The 20,598-nt window shown below is 39.6% G+C and overlaps 1 protein-coding gene across 2 annotated transcripts in view; it reads right to left on the minus strand.

Annotated features, from left to right (window-relative positions):
- epb41l5 (erythrocyte membrane protein band 4.1 like 5) overlaps positions 1–20,598 on the minus strand; it is a 114,291-nt gene that overhangs the window by 6,891 nt on the left and 86,802 nt on the right. The window contains exons 17-22 of one of the 2 annotated variants that reach the window (XM_039755285.1): positions 13,260–13,417; positions 10,546–10,646; positions 7,413–7,544; positions 5,285–5,349; positions 3,275–3,385; positions 1,647–1,749 (exon numbers count right to left, since the gene is read on the minus strand). In XM_039755285.1, the coding sequence (XP_039611219.1) occupies positions 1,647–1,749; positions 3,275–3,385; positions 5,285–5,349; positions 7,413–7,544; positions 10,546–10,646; positions 13,260–13,417 (670 nt within the window). Of the gene's footprint in view, positions 1–1,646; positions 1,750–3,274; positions 3,386–5,284; positions 5,350–7,412; positions 7,545–10,545; positions 10,647–13,244; positions 13,418–20,598 lie in introns of both variants that reach the window. The other variant, XM_039755284.1, reaches the window with a different exon arrangement.

Genomic DNA, 20,598 nt, shown 5'->3' on the forward strand with positions numbered 1-20,598 from the left:
AAACTACAAGTCTAAAAATGAGGCAATTATAATTTATATTCAAGCCTGTCTGTTGTGTATATAGAGATGAGTGCTAGAATGTCAAGTACATCTAACAAATAGTATACATTGAGATTGCAGCCTAATCATCTTCTTTCAGCCACTTCCATTAGGGGTTGCCATAGCGGATCATCTTTTCCCATATTAGACTGCAGCCTAATACAGGAAATAAAAGTCATACAATACATACTGGCGGGGTGTCCAGTGCTTCCCAGAGTGCAACAAATTGTAGATGTGCTCACTAAATAAATTCTACAGGGAGAAAAACTTTGGCTCAAAACAGATTTTCACAGAATAAACCAACTGAGGAAAGTAACTTTGCATGCCAGTGCAATTTACCCATTTTCTAAACCTGCTTATCTTTAGAAGGATCAGGGGAAAACTGGTGCCTATGCCAGCAACCCTCGGGCAGAAGGCAGGAAGAATCTCTGAACAGGGAGCCAGTCCATCACAGAATACCTGTGCAAAGTTTGAAAATGCCTCCGCGGGAACTTTACTTAATGACTGTGCCCGCACTTTATTACTAAAGTTCCACAAGGGAGACATTTTTAGACCAAGGCCAATGGTCTTCCCTTATACAACTGGGGAATTTGTGCAAAAATTTGAAGAGATATTTTGCATACCAACATACCCATTCAACTTCATATATTAGACATGCTTTATTCTTTAAACATTACATACATAAAAAAAATTGTTGCTGCAAACCTGAAAAAGAAAACATCTTAAAATAAAAATCCTACAACCAGTTAAACATTTTTTAAATGTTATCAAATTACTGCAGGGATAAGCTCCAGCTGCACAGCAACTCTACATGATGTTACTTGTTACAGTGTTTGCAGCTCTCTTACTGTCGCATGTATACAGTCCGGTGAAACTCTTACTTACATATGACAATCAACATGTTGGCATCATCCTCGTGGTAGTGCATGAACAATGCGATATATACACACACCACACATAGATATAGTCTTTATATATCTATATCTATTTATCTATATATGTGTGGAAGTGTGTGGATCTGTCTATCTGGCTCGGAAGTACGAGGCTACAGCATGAAGCTCAAAGAAAGCGACCGTCTCCAAAGTGAAACCGAAAAGAGAATCTTGCTTAGCTGCTAATACACAAGCGAGGCAAGCACATCAGCAAAACAAAACCTCCAAGGAGAGAGAAACTCACTTAGTTGCTGACAGAAAATGGAGGTGAGCACATCGGCAAAATGAAACCGCAGAGATAGCAGAACCTCACTTAGTCACTAATGCGCAACCAAAGTCATTAATTGAAGTGCCAGAATCCACAGTTTCTAGGAGCCTGGGCTTTTTACAGCATGGGTTTACACAGCTAGTAATATATAAATGCGAGTGCACGCGCACACGCACACGTATACATACACACACATTTAAGTGGGTACCAGGCAGAAAGCAAAATTGGGTAGGATGCACCAGTCATTTACATGGCACACTTACACACACCCTCATACTTAACATAATACCCTCAATAAAGGGTACCATGCAGATATAGGGCACCAGAATAAACAGACAGCTCTATTAATGCCTTTTAAAAAGAGTATACAAGAGGACTTGCATTCCAATGGCTCAAGTAAACAATACCTTTAATGTGGATAACTCTTTTACAGGTTCTACAGAAAATATTGACATCAGAGACGACTCTGCCACTTCATGACTTGTACCCGATGACAGATCACTGCTGCTGCTGCAGAGGAAACCAAACAAACAGAAATAACATGCCAGTTAGACTTTGAAAACTGCTTTGATTATCGTGCTTAGTGGAGATGTGCTATGATCTGCTTCTGTTTTTCCTTAAGGTCAAAGGTTGTGGAAATTTGAAAAGTCCCAGATCCCTCCACCAAAGCAGTAATAGGAGTCTGAAACCATTAGACTATTACAAGTGACTTCAAACAAAACAATTTTGCATACAGTATATACATGCTCTTACCATACACAGGATTTCCCCAATAAGCCTTTAGTAGCAGTTGGCCGGCCACAAAGGTCTGCTTTCAGCAGCACTAAGCCCCAAGTGTGAAATACTGAAGGAGGACAGAACTGGACTCGCCCAACATCCCTGTCACAATTATGGTACAAACTGGCAACACAAGTACTGCTCTATACAACACAATAATGGCACTCAGAAGTGCAAAAGAAACAAAAATAATGGCAAGAAAGGAACTTGGGGTCGTTATTACTGGTTAACACCTCCAAAGCTGGGAATACAACGGCAGTGTGTGTGCTACTGGTGTCCTACTAGGCAGTAGACAGAACAACAATTTAATCTTTCTTTTCTAAATATTTAACAGATTTAAATGAGTATTGATTTCTTTATTTGCCGTCTTATCACTACTGCAAGATTTTGGGAGGGTAGTAGAGGAACAGGTGGTCTTTTTTATTCTTTTTTTTTTATTCTGAGTGTCCCAGATTGGAACACTACGCTGGCAATGTACAACAACAACCAACACTGAAAATGCCCACTGCCCCCTCCTCACCCTGTAATGTCAACATGCACTACAACATGGCATTCCTTTTCAGGCGTTTCTTATTTATAAATAAAATACTGCAGAGGCTATACCAGCTCAGTTCTCAAAGGACCATGAACTATGACATTTGTGCGATTCTGTGCCCATAATACATAGATAATCATCTGTTGAAGGAGATATTCCTGTGATGCCAAACGCCATACTGTCTCTGTCCAAGACATCCTTCACTAAGGTGTAGAGTTTGGTTTTCAGTAGCATGTCTACTGTGCAATCACAAAGGTGTGCTCTGGTGTACTTTTAGATTTTCTCTCTGCAGGTTTCCTCCTCAAAGGTCTCCAAACAAAAACATCTGTACAGATTTCAGATTACTATCAGTGCTCTCTAATCAGCGGGTGGTTTACGTCATCCTGTGTGCCTAGAAAGTAATGCCTTTTGAGTTGGCATATCCTTCTGCTTGCATATAGAGTCCCCTAATATCTGAGAAACTGTGCAACAGAGGAGAGGATCAGAAGTTGACATTTATTTCGCTGTAAATCTCCCCACCACTGTCCTCTCTATGGCTGTTCAGGCAGCTTTAAAACATCAGCTTTCTGGACAATGGCCTATAAAGTGCAATACAAATTAAATCAAGCTATGGAAAGCAGGCATGTCAGTGAAGATAATATTACACATTTAAAATAGATGCAACTGGCCAATGTAAAAGGTGATCACAAATTTTAAATTTGAAAAAAATCTCAAACGATTTACCTACGGACGCTGGCGACTGAAGCATTCTGAAGGTCTCTTACATCTTGGCCTTCCTTGCTTAGTGTTGGTGAGGATGAAGGAATGGCAATCTTTCCAAGAATTGCTATGTTCCTGTAAAGAAAATTATTATGTGACATACACATAAAACAATTTGGATATTTGTTCTGTTTAAGACAGTAAAAACATCTAAAATGTTTGGTATATATTTGATATTTCAGTTTTTGTGTTTTTGATTTTGAGCATAAATCTGCAATAAAAAAAATGGAAAGTGAAGGGGTCCGAATACTTTCTGAATGCACGGTGACCCTGATCCACTGTAGGTCTGTTCTGATGGATTGTGTGCTTTACTCACTCAAGTACCATTGCTTGTAAAGTACCTTACCACAATCCTATCATGGTGTTTGATGCAGCTATAATTTAGTTCTGTCCCTATTCGAACATGTGTTCAGATTAAGAGCTTTTGAAAAAAATCTATCTACATATTGTAAAAATGTATATACTCACTAATTTTTGGACACGTGTTTACATTTTTCTGAAGATCTGAGAAGACAGGACTTTTTTTTTTGGGTCGCTGTTGACTTTGAAAACTGGAGGTTTGACTGACTGATGAGAAGCCTCAAAAGTAACTGACGTTGCTTAAACAAAATCTGGTATAGGCAACATATGCAATAAATGAAAACTGACCATCAGCTCAGACCAGCCACAGAATATTTACTACCGGAAGACATTTGCACATTTAAATCTACGGTTTTATCATTTGCCCACAGGGATAAGCGAGCCTCCCCGTCATCATGAAAGTTAAAAAAAACTAATAAGAATAACATAAAATAAATTTGTCCACTGGTCTGTGCTATAAATTTATTTTCTGTATGATTCCAATAATTTTGATCGTTTTTATAGTCAAAACTTCTGAATCAGTGCATTTCCTGTTCAAATGCAGGAGAGAAATGTGAGGTGCGGCAGCAACGAGCGTCACCCGACGTCGGACTGCGCCATCCCTCACACGCTGGGTTGATGCATGCAACTGGTGCGTGCCTGTTGCTGTCTCTCTGTACGTCATCAATATAATGTTTCCAGACGTGTTTACTATACACCCTGACTTTTCACAGTCTAATATCTTTAACGAGTGTGTGTAACATATTTAGTCTTGCTAATTGGACATAAAACCACAGTGAAAAGGCACAAGGTGAGACACAGTACCGTGCCACCCTGAAGGGGGCGCATGTGAGCCCAACAGGTGCTCATTGCTGCTGCTGTTCTACTCTGAAGTTAGTGATATCAGAAAGACAAGTGCACTGCAGTGGTCTGGTGGTTTTTTTTTTATAATTTTTTGTTCTGACTGACTGCCAAAATGGAAGATTTTTAAAACTAAAGGAAAATCAGGAGGACTTTTACAAGAAAGTGACGGAGATTTTCATGGAGAAGGATAGGCGCATGGACTTCATTTATAATTAAAAGGTAAGACCATAAATGGTTTTCAGTTTTATAAAAAATGGGATCAGACTAGGAGAAAAACCAATATTTAAAAACGAAATTTTGATCTTAAATAAAATATTTAGTTTTTCTTATCCTTTTGTTGAACAGTTTTTATTAAAATTGATTAAAGCATCAGAATTAAAAGCTTTTAAAAAATTAAATATTTCAATTAAGGTCAAAATTGAAATCAATTTTTTTATACACCACTCTACAATTTCATTTGTATTGAATGAGTATGAATTGTGGAATTGCAACGGTAAATTTAGAACACATGGATGATGAGGAGCAAATGCGCCGTCTCTCGCCGCTATAAATGTAACGTCATTTCTTAGTCAAATATGTACCTTACCTATATGTGTGTAAAGAATGCTGATGAGGTATGAAACATAACCAGTAGTCAATGTGCAGGCTGGCTGCCAACTGAATAGTGACTAAGCTACTCTTTCGGGTTCATATATTTGTAAATCTGATTCTGAAGGACTCACCAGCCATGAACATCACCGCATGTCACTGCTTGCCCAGATTCCAACATACCTGGTTGCAGCCTCTTGAATGTTGCAGTTTTTGTCACTTGGAAAGGCCACGTCTTCTCTGGATACCTAAGAGAGTTAAAGTAAATAAAAAACAGCTTTACAAAAAGAATGTATATGTATAAAGATAGATGCTCAAACAGCAACACTGGGCAAAGCAGACTGCAAAATATTCACAAAAAATGCAAAATTATTACCTAACTGCAAGACCCACAACTTGCACTGAAATCTTGTCCCAGTACCAATGAATCTACTGCAAACTGGCATGAGTAAAGGAAGGCACAATGAGAGAAGGAATTACACATGGCTGTAGACCTCAATTAGCATCTCCTAGCACCCCCAGAAAGAATGAGCCAGCGACCAAAGGCAGGGATGGGCGGCGTAGTTTAGAATGGCCTCTAATTTTGCAATCATCCTCCTTTCTAGCACTGAATCCAGTCATCCCTGTAATCCACCTGGCATTCCTGACCAGTTTATTCAGGCATTTTGTCTTACTCTGCCAATAGACAACAGCATACAACAGTGTGCTGGTCACCTTGGACTGGTAGGACATCCCCAAACAGCTTGACATATACATTAAAGATCCAGTGTGTCTTCAGCATTAAAAAAAAACAGCTCTGGCCTTTTGCTACAAAGTCTGCGGTGCCCACCATATCCATTCTGCTGTTTGAACACTCCAGAAAACATCATTCTCTACCTGTTGGTCTGCACACTCACTGTCCCATACACATAATGCACCAATGGGTAATTTGATATATACTATATGGACAAAAGTATTGGGATACACCTCTTAATTACTGAATTCATGTGTTTCAATCAGACCCTTTGCCACAGGTGTATAAAATCAAGCATTTAGCCATGCAGTCGCCATTTACAAACATTTGTGAAACAAAATGGGTCATTCTGTAGAGCTCCGTGCCTTCAACTGTGATAAGATGCCACCTTTGCAATAAGACTTTGTGAAATTTCATCCCTGCTGGACATTTCATGGTCAACAGTAAGTGGAAGAGTTTAGGAACAACAGCAACTCAGCCATAAAGTGGAAAACCATATAAAAAGTCACAAAGGCTCAACAACTGCTAAGGTGTATGGTGTGTAAAAGTCGCCAACACCCTGCTGATTCCATAGCTGAAGAGTCCTAAACTTCCACTGGCATTAATGTAAACACAAAAACTGTGCAATGGGAACTTCATGGAATGGGTCTGCATGGCTAAGCAGCTGCATGCAAGCCTTACATCACCAAGTCCAATGCTAAATGTCGGATGGAACAGTGGAAACATGTTCTATGGGGTGACAAATCACACTGCTCTGGTCGACTGTCAGATGGGCGAATCTGGGTTTGGGAGATACTGGGAGAACGTTATCTGCCTGACTGCAGGAGGAGGGATAATGGTGTTGGGGCTGTTTCTCAGGGTTTGGGCTTGGCCCCTTACTCCCAAGTGAAGGGCAAATTGAATGCTTCAGCAAAGCAAGACATTTTGGACAATGCTATGCTTCCAACTTTGTGGAAACAGCTTAGGGAAGACTCTTTTCCAGCATGACTGTGCACCAATGCACAAAGGCAGGCTGGATGAGTTTGTTGTGGAAGAACTTGACGGGCCCACACAGAGCCCTGACCTCAACCCCATCGAGCACCTTTGGAATGAACTGGAATGGAGATCGAGAGCCAGGCCTTCTCGTCCAACATCAGTGCCTGACCTCATAAATGGTCTACAGAATGAATAGGCACAAATCCCCACAGAAACACTCCAAACTCTTGTGGTGGGCCCTCAAGGAAGAGTGGAAGCGGTTATAGCTGCAAAGGGGGGGACCAACTCCATATTAAAGGCTATGGATTTGAATACAATGCCATTAAAGTCCCTGTTGGTGTAATGGTCAGGCATCCCAAACCTTTTGTCTATATAGTGTAGTGTAATTCATTGTTCTCTTACCACCATGCTAATTTTTTTCCGAAACAGATGATTAAAATCTTTTAACATCAAATGATTCTTAGGTGTTCAGGTATTTGTTTAGCTTTACACACGTAACACAAATCAGAAAAGAACAAGTTCATTTTAAAAATGTTTAAACTAATGCAACATTAAACATTACAGTGAATAATTAGCTCTGAAGTGATCACCATGGCCTCCTACCTTTAAGGCTGCCTCGACCTGAGCTTTCAGAATATTGCTTTTCAAATCCTCAGGAACCCGAGATGCAGTCCCAGTCATGGGACTACTGGTCACACTGCTGAGGGACTTTTCGGTCAGCTTGACCACTTCTTCCTGAATGCGTGGGAAGTGTTCAATGGCAAAAATGAACAGCAGCTATGGCAGTGAAATATACAACCAATAAAAACTCCACTTCTTATCCACTTAAATACCAGAAACAATCATTTTACAGTCAATGGACTACCTGCAATGCACATTATAATGAATTGCTCATAAAACGGCAGCACTCTGCACCATGCAATAAACAGAAGGCTGCCACAAATGAACAAACATACATCTCCTGAATTGCATTCATTTCAAACTCAAAACAAATACAGTATATAGAGTATTACCGCAGCCCTTTATATTTTATTGATAAGGCCCACATGACCGTCAGCTGATTATAGATCACTAAGGCACAGAGAGTAGAGAAGACTCTGACCATGAAGGAGCCGCTCATTAGGTGCGGACATATCCAAATGGTTTAGCACATTTCATTACTGCTAATGTGAATTCTTCAACAACAATTTAAAACAGAGACAGGTTTCAACAAGACTGAATGACACAACAGCCAGTGAACAGTCAGTGGATGCTGCTGGCCATTAAAGTTACAACACTAAGTTAAACATATCATATTACATGGAAAGATCACTGTAGAATGTGAAAATGATTACAAGTGCAGCACATGTGATAAATGATGTGTGCGAGTTGCACCACTTGGACTTTCCCAGTGTGGGTATAAAAGGCACCTAACAGTTAGGACATTTCAATGAATGACTGCTGGCTGTTAGTGCAATCTTATGGACCGAACATACCTCAACGAAGAGGATTACAGCCACATGCCCATCTCTTGGACTCCGAGTGAGCGAGAATCCTGGGAAGGCAGATTATCCTTTCAGGACATCAGTGCTTGTGTTGGATAGAATGCAAAAAATTTGACAAGAGTATTGGAACAATGAGTGGAAGAGGTGAGGGGGTGTCACAAATTAATGGCAGGACAGACGGCAGTGATGGACAGAACAGCCACATCACACATCTGAGCTCAACAGTTGGGGTCTGTCACACATCAACTATTAAGATGCTGTTAGCAGCACAGGGGTCTATTTGCTTTCCACTTATTGCTTTGGATACTCCTGCACCTCAACCATAAGCATCTGAAATGGTGCCAAGAATGCCACCAATTACAGGAAGACTGGCATCACACTGTTCCAGTGTAAATTTTCTGTACTATGACGGACAGCCCCATGCATGTTGGAGGTGTCCATCACAGTGCAAGGCTCCTGGAGGCAAGCAATTTGCAGTGCAGCAACTGTTATGGTGTAGCATTGGATTCCATTCTCATTCCAGGCTAATATGCATTGCCAGTACCTTGAGTAGCCAGTGTTACATCTCAAAGATGTTGGGAGACATAAGTGGTACCCTATCTGCAGAAGTTCCCTGATGCCATATTCCAACAGAACAATTCTCGACCACATGTAGCATGAAATGTCCTATAGTTCCTGGATGAAGGGCATGCAAAACTTATTCCCTGGCCCACACGTTCACCAGATTTGCCCCCAACTGAGAGCGTCTAGGACATGATGCCAAAGACCACAGGCATTTATCAAACATGAACTTAGTGCATGTATAGAGGCTGCATGGCAAAGCATTTTATTAACGCACATCCAACATCGCCTCCCCTCTGTAATAGGTGATGCACAAGCAGTTATTTCCACCTGCGGTGCAGGCACCAAATACAGATTATTGTGCACTCCCCACATGTGACTGAGCTGTACTTCTAGGCGTACTCACCATTTATCATAAATATCGCTGTGATCTCTCATGTCTGCCTTGGTTACAGTTTTAATGGCCATCAGTAAAGAAACTGAACTGAAGCAGCACCATGCAATGAAACTCCAGTCTAGTCTAGGAGAACACTGCCCACATATTTTATTTATGCTCTTAATGTAGACTTGTTTAGCTTCCACAGAGACGAAAAATACATAAACTAAAACTCTTGCAATGCAAGGAACTATGGACGGAGATCATATTCATTTAGGAACTAAAAGGTGAAGTGCTTCTGCTACAATGAGGAGTATAAGGCATTGCTTCTCTTGCTCTAGTAAGGCTGGACTGACCCACAATCTACAGAACATAATCTCCTTAAACTCCTCCATGACCAGCCATAAAGGAATTTCTGAGCAGACCGCCAAGAATGTTTAAAAGTGAGCTGGCCTTGTAAGCTTCTACAAGATGCAGACACGGAGTATAAAAGGTCAATAAAGAATTGGGAATATCAATCTGCATTGAATCAAATGTGCACTTCCCAAGTGTACAATAAAACACGTCACATACATGAAAACCCTGCTGTTGTGTTTTTTTTTCTCTTTCTCACACACACAGCTACTTGTCCTTTTCAATGACAGTCACAGTGTAAAACACATTTCATCACGTCATGTGGTTGCCTCCTTTCACCCCAGGATTTATTACACAGCAGATGCTGTAGGGCTCCTAATCCTATGAAGGCAACATTCTGACTCCAGTTTAAAGGGATTTATTCAAGAGCTTTTTATTCAGTGCACTGCCAATGGGGGGTTTAAAAAAAAAAAAAGGATGCTTTATTCCAGAGAAATTGGAGAAGGAACACCATATTTCCCAACACATTTGAATTAGAAGCCATACATGATTTTTTGAAGAAGTTATTATAAGCCAAATATTCTTTAAAGCAATGGGCTACTAGACAAGTCCTTAGTCAATTTAGCCACTTGTGCTCACAATGCAGAGACATGACAGCCATTGTACTGCGCAGTCATAGTCTGGTATTTGCTTTAAATAAAACTGTCAGGATTAAAACAAAACTCCAAAATGAAGTCAAACATATACCTGCTCACAGATATACATTTATTCAACCATTAATTAAATTACTCTAAATAAATAAAAAGGTGACTTAACTAATTAATAATTGAACTACTTGCACTTAACTTTACTAGTGTCATGTTATCAGCACCAGCCTTCGATTAAACAGGATGAGAGAGTGCAGGCATCACACAGCTCTTACTGTAATAATAAAGTGACCGTCAGCCTTACTGTAACTCACCTGATTGTTCATATTTAAGTTGATGTTTGATCTCGGAGGAGATGGGATCGACAGGCTTTCAATTTCTAGCTGCTTCATTTTTGCAGCTGCTTCTTCATAAACTGAGTAATAAAGAAGTTGACACATTGAGCAGTTTTACTGTGACCACAAAAATCAATGCAAAACATTAGGTAGATGGTCACACACAGAATCAACGAGTCCTCAATGAACAATACAGTACTTCTGAACATACAGTACCCTTAACTTTGTTTTGCTTGACTTTTGGGGTATGAAGGAATAAAATAAAATGCCAATAAATGCATAGTGAAATGTGATATTAAATAAACAGTAACACATCATCACAAAATGTCTGTTGCTTATTTTATCAAGCATTTAATTACTTCTCCATTTATTATCTCAATGGCACGACATACAACATGAGCCATGCTTGAGATGAAAATTGACATTCACCTGTGAAAACTTGAGAGGATGAGCTCTAGAAGAGTCCTGTTTTTTTGACTGGTGGACACTGGCAGTTTGATTAACTTGGGAACCCTATGGTTCATGTGCATATTCAAAGCTGTTACTGTGCACATTCATAACAGACACCAGTGCAAGAAAAAAAAAAAAATAAAAAGATGCCCAGAATTCCTGCATGCACCAGCTACTTTATTTCAAGTAACTCAACTTATCGCCCTCTCGGAGGTCTGCAAAGGTGGCACTTGAAGGCTGAAAATCTACGTCCTCTCTCTGCATGATCACCAGTCAAAAAACAAGACTCGCTAGAGCCCATCTTCTCATCTTTGACAGGTGAAGATACGTTTTTCTATTTCAAGGTATATTTCATGTTGTGTGCAGTGTCACTGAAAAAAAAAGAAAGATAAGAAATACAAAGCTATAAGCAACAACAATCTTACTTCATGGCAATGAAAGATTTGTGCCAAAATTAAATGCATTCTCTATTCATGGGATACATTTCATTTTGGCATGGTTTCATAATTAAAAATATATCAACCAATTGATTGATTGCTTGCTTTTCACTATGTCACACAATTTATACATCAGCTTAAAATGCAATGCAAAAGCATAAAGCTTTTTATTTTACAGATGTGCTGGATTTTACATAGTGGATGCGAAGAATTTTGATTAAAGACCATGCATTGATCATGCCAAAACTGAATGAAATCAAATGACTAATCAGCATCAATAGTTGGGGTATGAGGCCATTTTGAATGAGTCCTAAAGATGGCAAATGGCGAGTTGATAAGGCAGGAGGGTCTCTCGTGTCATTGAACAGGTGGAAGTTGGCCATGTAATGTATGTGACAATTTCATACTCTTCTGTGCTGAATGGTTGCTGAAAAGGGCCAGTTTAATAGGAGGAAAACTTCAGTGCATGCTAAGGACTTTACTATAGCAGTCAGAGGAGCTAATGTCCCAAACAGCTGTAAATACATGATCATGTAGATCATCAGCCACGACATCTGTACACCAATATTCACTTAATTTGGTTGGTAAACACCAGCACATAATAATGTCAGTAACTGCTACTGTTGAACTTCATGATGCATCAGTCAGGACTACCAGAAGACTGGCAACCATAACACATCATGAAGACAAACTAACATTAGGGCAAACTTCTCATGGTATCAGTTACTGACTCCACATTGATGAATCTTGTGCTTGGCAACAAAAAAAAAAAAGGTTTAGCTGTGGATCGCTTCTTACCTTACCTGTTGAGATCCCCTTGTTGCTCCACATTTTGACTCAGATTACATTCAGTTTTGGCACAAATAACTCATGGTTATGAATCAAAATGCAATACACTCAAAGTAGCTGCTAAATGAAATGCAGTACGTTTGCTTCGCTTTTAGTTATGACACATGATCTATGGACATGAATTGAAATGCAAGACGCTTTAGCATTGCAGATTAACTAAAAAACTGTAGCAGTGAAAAGCAAATCAATCATTTGGTTGATATGTTGTAAATTATGGCACAATAAGGCTATAAATTAAAATACAATTCCTGCATATGCAATACATTGAACTGCAATATAGTTACTATGTTGGACGAAACTGCATTTTGTCAATTCATTATTTATGCTAAGGTATCATGTTGCTATTGTCACACTTCACAATAAATATGCAAATGCCGTAAATGTATATCTATCTGAAATATTCCTCCATACTGGGGATGCTGACAAAACGCATGCAATTTATAAGTCTCAGTTTCTGAGAATAATTGCATAAAGATAAACTAGTTAAAAACATTCTTTGAAACAAACTTATCCTACTTGAAGTCGACTATAAACCCTCGTCTGCACTTCAGTGTCGACCCACTGCTCAATTATGCATTTATTTTAATTATCTATAAAATCATACCACACATGTATGAAGGCTGCCCACCCATGGGCCCCTTTCAATGTACTGAACTTGAGCTGGCCTTTTTTATTTATGTATGTAAATAAAATGTATTGCAAACTGCAAAAGACTAGGCACCCGGCAGAGGATGGCTTAATGACTTCATCTTCCAAACACCCAATAATGTAAAAAGTAAGACTGGTAACTAAGTAACGAATGCCATCACCAGAGAGAGAATATTCTGACTTCTGTGGAAAGCCAAACATTTTCATATTACTGCATATTGACGCTGATGAACAGACTTTGTCAACCACTACAAGTTCAACTTGCTTGAATCAGAAAAGCAAGTCCTTTCTTACCACATGCTGCAATACCTTCTCCTACAGTTTCATTGGATCCAACAGCAGCCACACTGGGGCCCGTTTCTTCAGCCATGCCAGCGGTTGCTATGGTAGCAGGCGCCCTGATGACCTCATCAATGCAAGTGCCAAGCTCTTCTTTGCTGCCTAGTAAATCAGCAGCCAGGGAGACGCTGCAAAGTGAAGAGGGAATGAATGGCAAATGCACTGCTGACAAGAGGAGCGCTGTCACAGCACTACATTTTGACTCTAAGGAAGTCCTCGCTGATGATATGTCGACTTCTCAAACAATCAGAACAAAAATGGTGCCAGCACAAAGAAACTTTAATAAATGCACAGACTGACGCCCTCACACAGTTAAACTCGATTACATCTTTACAAGTAGTTGAATGTTTTGAAGGTTTTAGTGGACCACATTTTAATCAAAGAAAAAGACATTAAACTCGAAGCAAAGAAAGGCGACACCGCAGGGGTGATCTTTTCTTTGAAGTTTTACAGCATCTGAAATAAAACACTTTGACGGTAATACATCATGAAAAGGAAAACTGGTGACAAATTACTAAAAATCTTTTAAGCACAGGACTTTACTTACATAAAAGTATGATTTTAACAGAAACACACTCTGGGCTAAATGTACACAAAAATGCAAAATAATTATCACTGCACGAAAACATCTAACTGTGCAGTTTTTCTTTGATGAATATCAGCAGGTTGACAACATTTTCTAATTATAATAACTGTGTTAAGTTTCATTCCAAGTGAGTCATTTGTTTGAGTTATCTTGTCCACAGGCTCATGTCCTTACACACACACACACGGGTCACTCTAAAATGACTTTTTTTGTACTTACCCCATATACTTGACAATGGTGACAAAGAAAAATTTAAATGTCATGAAACAAGTTTATAATAGAAGGCAATAGTGACCAGTGCGAAAGAACAGCAAACAACTTGAAAGATGTCATAGGGAAAAAGAAAAAAAACTCATGTCACTCATCTTCCATAATTCACTTCCATTATCCAGTGATATGCTCAAAATGTGCAAAATGCATGACTTTTTGCTAAAATACTGTTAGATAGTTACTTCTGGAATAATCAGCATGCACATAAACAGGAAGCCTAAAGCCTCATGGAAAGGTTTTCTTGTACAACGACTGAGGCGGCGAGGCAGACCCAGTCAAACTTTACGTGACTAAATGACACGTCACCAGAGTGATATGGTTAACAAACACCCAGCACAGGGCCTTCTTTTTATTATCTTAGTGGTCAAATGTCGACTGTAGTTATTTATGTCAAAATAAAAAGCACTTTGCACACGTAGAGCTTTATTCTGAGTGAGTGATTCATTTTGTTTAATTGCAATATTCAGAGGCTGCAGGACAGACCATCATTGCTGCTTCAGAATGGCTGTCCACAGGTTTTTGTTCAGAACTTTCCTTTCAAGGTAACATCCAGAAATTGTTCCATTGCACCACTTTAGACAAAACTTCCCACCCTGAATGGCACTGATAAAACCACCCATTGGGTAGGTCATGATACCACCAGTCACATTTATCATCATGAATGGATCACACCAACAGTAAGATACAAATGCATCGGGGTAGACAGATGTGAATGAAAGCAACTGTTACCAATCAATTCTTTAAAGACAACTTGGGCGATGAATTATTGGATGGAGCAGTTAGAGACTTGAGCACAAAGGGATCCCAAAATACCCTGAAGCTCACCCCTGACAACTTCCAGAACATGTGTGACGATCATGCCTGGGACAAGGCCCTCCACCTATTTGAGATTGGTTAGTGACGACTGGTTTTCAAAGAGCCAGGACTATGGGCACACTTCAATGGGATTCCCTCAGCACGTGACACTTAAAAGTACGAGCAATTCTTGGTGAACTAACATGGTCAACATCTCGTGGAGTCAAGCACACTACTAACCAAAGGAAACAAAGTAATCCTAACTCGCAGACAGACACCACTCTAAAAGTGGGTAAATTGTGTTAAGGCTTAAATTTACTGAAAGCTCATAGCTAAAATTTCAACCCCATCACTTGGAACAGCAGCACGTTTAGAACTGCATCTTCAGCAAGAAAAACTCTTCTTTAGTGAACTATCCACTATTTAAACTAAATGCTGCTCTTGGTGACCAGCGCATTGTCCCATGAAGGGCAAATCTCAGGCGTCACTATGCTGGCTTAATAGTTGAAAAACACAGCGTGTCCTTTTCAGGTGAGAGGAGGCCTAGTGGCAGCTCTACAAGATGACCTTTACCCTCTGAAGTATTTAATGAATTAAGGTTTGGGTTAGCTGATAAGAAGTTTTACTGTATTAGTAGTGAAGCATGTAAAATAAAATCACCATCAGTCACAGGAAGTCTAGGAACAATTTAGAATTTAATGCATATGAAATGAGCATGCTGGTACAAAAGAAAGTATATACAAATATACTCCTTTGCTATTTTCAGATTTTTCTTAAAAATTTGATTTACTCCTTTGAGATTAATGTATGTGGGAAGAGTGAAACGTACAACAAGCCTTGTGCTTGACAAAGGCCCGGTAAATAGCCTAAGACGGCCACCCCCTAATTTAATAAGGGCTGAGCTGTCCTCTCAAATGGTTTGAAAAGAAACGTCAAGGCATCACTAGTAGCTTTCACACGTAATCTTCAAGCTGCTGGGAGAAGACAAAATGGGGGTGACAAGAGGAACTTTAACTCCAGTAACTTGTAGGAGAATGCAAATCACTGAAGAAAGCGTGACATATAAAAAGGACTCCCAACCTTCCGGTGAGATACAAATAAAAATGACTTTTCTGCAGACAGGGACTGCTGTATTACAACACTGAACCTTTGTAGCTTTTAAACAATCTAATCTCAGACTTTAATGGATTTTTCTAAACAAGTTCATAGGCTCCATAAAAACACTAGAGCCATTGAAATGTGTCAACCAGCCATAAAGAAAACCATCCAATGCCAATAGTCGTTTCTGCTTCTGACTGATAGTCTCTGCTCATACTTTTAAATTAGATTAGATATACATTATTAATCCCAAGGGGAAATTGATGCATACAGCAGCAGAAACAAAACAAACATACAGACTCACAAGACAAATACAATCAGTCGATGTATATGTGCTTCTTAGCACAACATGGAGGAATCAGCCTGCAGCTAAAAGTGCTCCAAGACAGCACCTCCTGGAAGGAATTCTTTCATGATGGCATCCACTTTTGCTACCATCCTCTGTTCCACAACAGCTCCCAGTGTGTTCAGGGTTTGTCATATGCTGAAGCAGGCTTTCCTGATAAGTTTGTTTAGACATTGTGTGTCTTTTCAACAGACGTTGCTTTCCCAGGAGACCACAGCATACAGCAATACACTGGCTACTATGGAATGGCAAAACATCTTCAGCAGCTTCCTGTGTACATCAAAAGATTGTGAATCTCCTCAGACAGTCCAGTCTGCCCTGGCCTTTGTTGTGCAGTGCAAAAGGCGTTGTCAGACCAGTTCAGTCTGCTGTTCATATGGACCCCCCCCCCACCACATACACGTAGCTTTGTACCATTCCCAGATCCTCTCCGTGAATGGTCTCAGAGGCTCCTTGGCCCACCAGAAATCCACCACCACCAACTCTTTTGCCTTGTGGATATTAATCTGCAGGTGGTTCTCCATGCAATACAAACCTCCTGTACTCCAATTCATCTCAGTTATTACTGCAGCCAATAAAGGGGAGTCGTCATCAGAGAATTTCTGTAAATGGTAAGCACTGGTATTAGACTGGAACACAGTCATGTAGAGGGTAGACCAGTGCCCCCATGTTACACATAACCATTTCTGACACAGAGTTCCCAAGCCTCTCAAACTGCTGTCTGTTGGTTAAGTAGTCCATGATCCAAGATGCATAGGCTTGAGCCTTTACCCCAGATGAAAAAGCAGAATGGTGTCATAAATAACAGAAAAATCAAAGAAGTGGGAGTAGGCTCTGCCAAACTGCAGAGGATTAAGAAACCAGGAGTAGTCAAAGCGGTTTCAGGACCAGCCTTTTAAAGGTCTTCATGGTGAATGAAGAGCAAGAGCAACTGGTCTGAATTCCCTGGGATTACTGGAATGCTGTTTCCTTGTTACTGGGACCACACAGGATGTAGAACCTTCAGCAAACTCTGGGAAAGCGAGAACAGGTGCTGAAGGACCCACAAGCTGAGGCTAATTCCATCCGGCCCGTTTGTGAAGAGGTTCCCCACTATTCCCCTCGCTTGATGAGCAGAGACAGACCGTGCAGGAAGTGGACTACTTCAACACAGTTTTCCTTTATGATAGTTTTAGCATTAAGTAACCTTAGATTCTTTATGCAAAGAGTTGTGGGAACCTGGAAGAGACTATTAAGCCAACCTTTTAGATGTATCTGCATGAGATGTTGGGACAGTTTAGCCATTAACTAAAGAAATGGGCTTGACAGACTGAAGGATCTCCTCATTTGTCAAATGTCTTACGTTCTTAAGCAGTTGTTCTTGCTGACCATAGCAAGAATAGTAACGTAACCCATCATTCTTGAATATGAAGGTTCTTTCTGTGGCCTGCATCTGCTCTGATGGAAACTGCTTCTGAAAACTAAAATTCTGTTTAAGGAAGGAATTGTGCATGTACTGTACTTTACACAGCATTACATCCTTAAACAATTGTATTTCTATTGTGTAAAACTCAATAGCCTTTAATTCACTTTTTAGAGCCATATTGGCATTTTGTTTCAGGCTGTGGTACTGCAGTGGTGTCTGCTGGTCAATTTCTGGTTAGACTTTCTCTAAACCGTTTTCTAATCATATCCATTCTTATGCCAAATCCATCCCACTTACCTGTAATTTCAGCCTGCTTTATAAGGTTAACTAAGGAAGGCTCATCATTAAACAAGTGGCTCCGCTGTTATCAACTGGGATGCCAGTATTAGGATGACTGCCAACCTACCCACTCACCCACACTGGATGTGGCTGTATCTACATATAGGCTGAGATGACATGCGCGACCGCCTTGGCAAATCCCTTCATTATCATTTGTGATTGTTTGGCAACCATGCCGTCTTTTTTCAGGTATGCAAGATCTGAAGTGTTTGTATTCTTGAACTGACTTCAAATACAAATTTGGTCATTTGTAGCCCTCAGCTGAAACAGGGTGAGATATTTGACAAAAGTATTTTACCCGTTTTCATTGCTAGAAAAAAAAACTCGGGCAGCACTGAGAATTCTAGTCAGAATGAATTGCACTAATAAAAACCAGCCTGGACAGCCCAGATCTGGCCAAAGCAATCTGCTTTCCTGCACCGATTTCATATACTGCCTTTTGCTGCAGATATTTTAATATATAAACAAAACATTTCATTTTTCCGGATTTTTTTTTTTTTTTTTAACTGAAAACAGTCCTATTCACATGTTTGGTATGCTATGTTATGATATTGCATGAGCCATCGTGAAATCCCACTAAATGTCATGCATGTAACAGGTGTAGAGACCCCTCAATGTGTTGACAATGAACACCGATAAACGTAGACAGCTTTATTGCTAGAGGGCATCAGGTTTTTCCTCCATTGTACCATCTGAATGTCTGAATGTAACCAAACCACCAGGCTAATCATCTTTAAGTTGGACAGTTACCTCAGCAGCTTCACACCTTGACATTGCACAGTTTAATTACTTTTTGTACCTTTGTGTGAGAGACAAAGATCTTCTCATTAAAGTGGAAGCTTAAGGGTGAATGCCAGTGTACATCAAATTGAGGCGTGTTTCTGGCTAAAGGCAAAAAAAAAAATAAAGGTATTGATGCAAAAGAAAAAACAGATCTAAAACTGATTAGAATACACTGTATTCTGTTATATCTGTTTGAGGTCTAAGAGTAAATAAGTCGTGGATAGTAGCAAGCCAAAAAAAAGAAAGAAAAGAGAACACTGCATTATTTAAAAGATAAAAAGTAAAAGTGACAAAATGAGGACCTTACAGAGACGGTATAGAGCAGTGGCACTCAAAGAACTTTACGAGGGACGTTAAAAAAGTTTTAGTTGGAAACGGTGAAGGCGGAAGGTGTAGTAATTGGGCATTACAAAGTTGGTACGACGCTGGGAAAATTGCACCACAAACTTTCAAAAATAAAGTGCGGAAACTTTTTGAACGTCCCTCGTAGACCAAGGACAACTTTGCAATAAAATCATAAACATCACCCACACGTAAAGTCTGAAGATATGGTCCAGGTTTCAAGTTTCAGGTCAGAATGAGGATTGAGGCAGCAGGACGCTATCACCGGTAAACTGCCACAAGTATAAATACAAAACACAAGTATAAAACTAAACAGTTTGGTGGGCCAAACAAATGCAGAAAACAGATCTCTCCTCAGAGATGCATTTCTTGTTTGAATCCCATCAAGACATCCAACTCTCATCTCAGTAGGTAACTTCTGTTTTGTATTTCCCATACTTGTCAGTTGCTCCCTGCCATCCTGCAGATGTTGCTATGTCACTCATCTTTTACAAGATAATTTCATTTTGAAAACTGTTCTTACTGGGATAAATTAAATATGGAGTTGCACCTTTAAGAAGAACAGGCAGCACAGAAAGACGTAATGCCACACAAGCTCTTATTAAATGGTATAAGCATTAAGGAGTGCAAAATCTGACATAAGGTCAATTACACATGCACCATTCACTGCAGCATAACTCATGTCTGTGGACCACAGGTGGTCTGTACACCACATTTTTAGAATTAAGTACGGGAATAGGAAATAAGAAAAACCAACAGTAAACTCACAGGACAAACACAAAAGAACAAGGGAAAGGCACATTCAAATTAGAGGTACGACTAGTTTAGAAGTGAAAAGGTACTGGACCAGTGGCCAAAAAATGTTTAACCTTTTCAGTGCGTATTTAGTATTCAGCCAAAAGAAAAAGACAGATAGAAAAAATCTGTATGAATTAAAAAGACCCCAGTAAAATGTAACAAGATACTGAGGAGCCTCTTCAATTTCCCCACATAAAACTGATTTAGTGGTAAAACATTGCAGTTCAATACTTATGATGGATACAATGGAATAATTACATTTCATTCACAAAAAAAAATGTCCTAACTATGCTATGAATGAAACACAAATGAGCAAAAATACTAAACCAATGTCTCTGTACAGCAAATTTAAAATTAAAAGGATTCTAACATTTGACAGTGCTAATAAGTGTGCTAAGTTTTTGATTTGTTAAGCAGTCAAATCATAATCAGGGATGTCTAAAATATGTCAATCCAATGAAGAGACAAAGCTAGATTTGGACTCAATGACAATAACTTCCTTATATGCATCAGTGGTATAATGGGGTATGGAGGAAAACATAAAAAA

Source organism: Polypterus senegalus, chromosome 6 (assembly GCF_016835505.1).
Source record: "Polypterus senegalus isolate Bchr_013 chromosome 6, ASM1683550v1, whole genome shotgun sequence".
Taxonomy (NCBI): Eukaryota; Metazoa; Chordata; class Cladistia; order Polypteriformes; family Polypteridae; genus Polypterus; species Polypterus senegalus.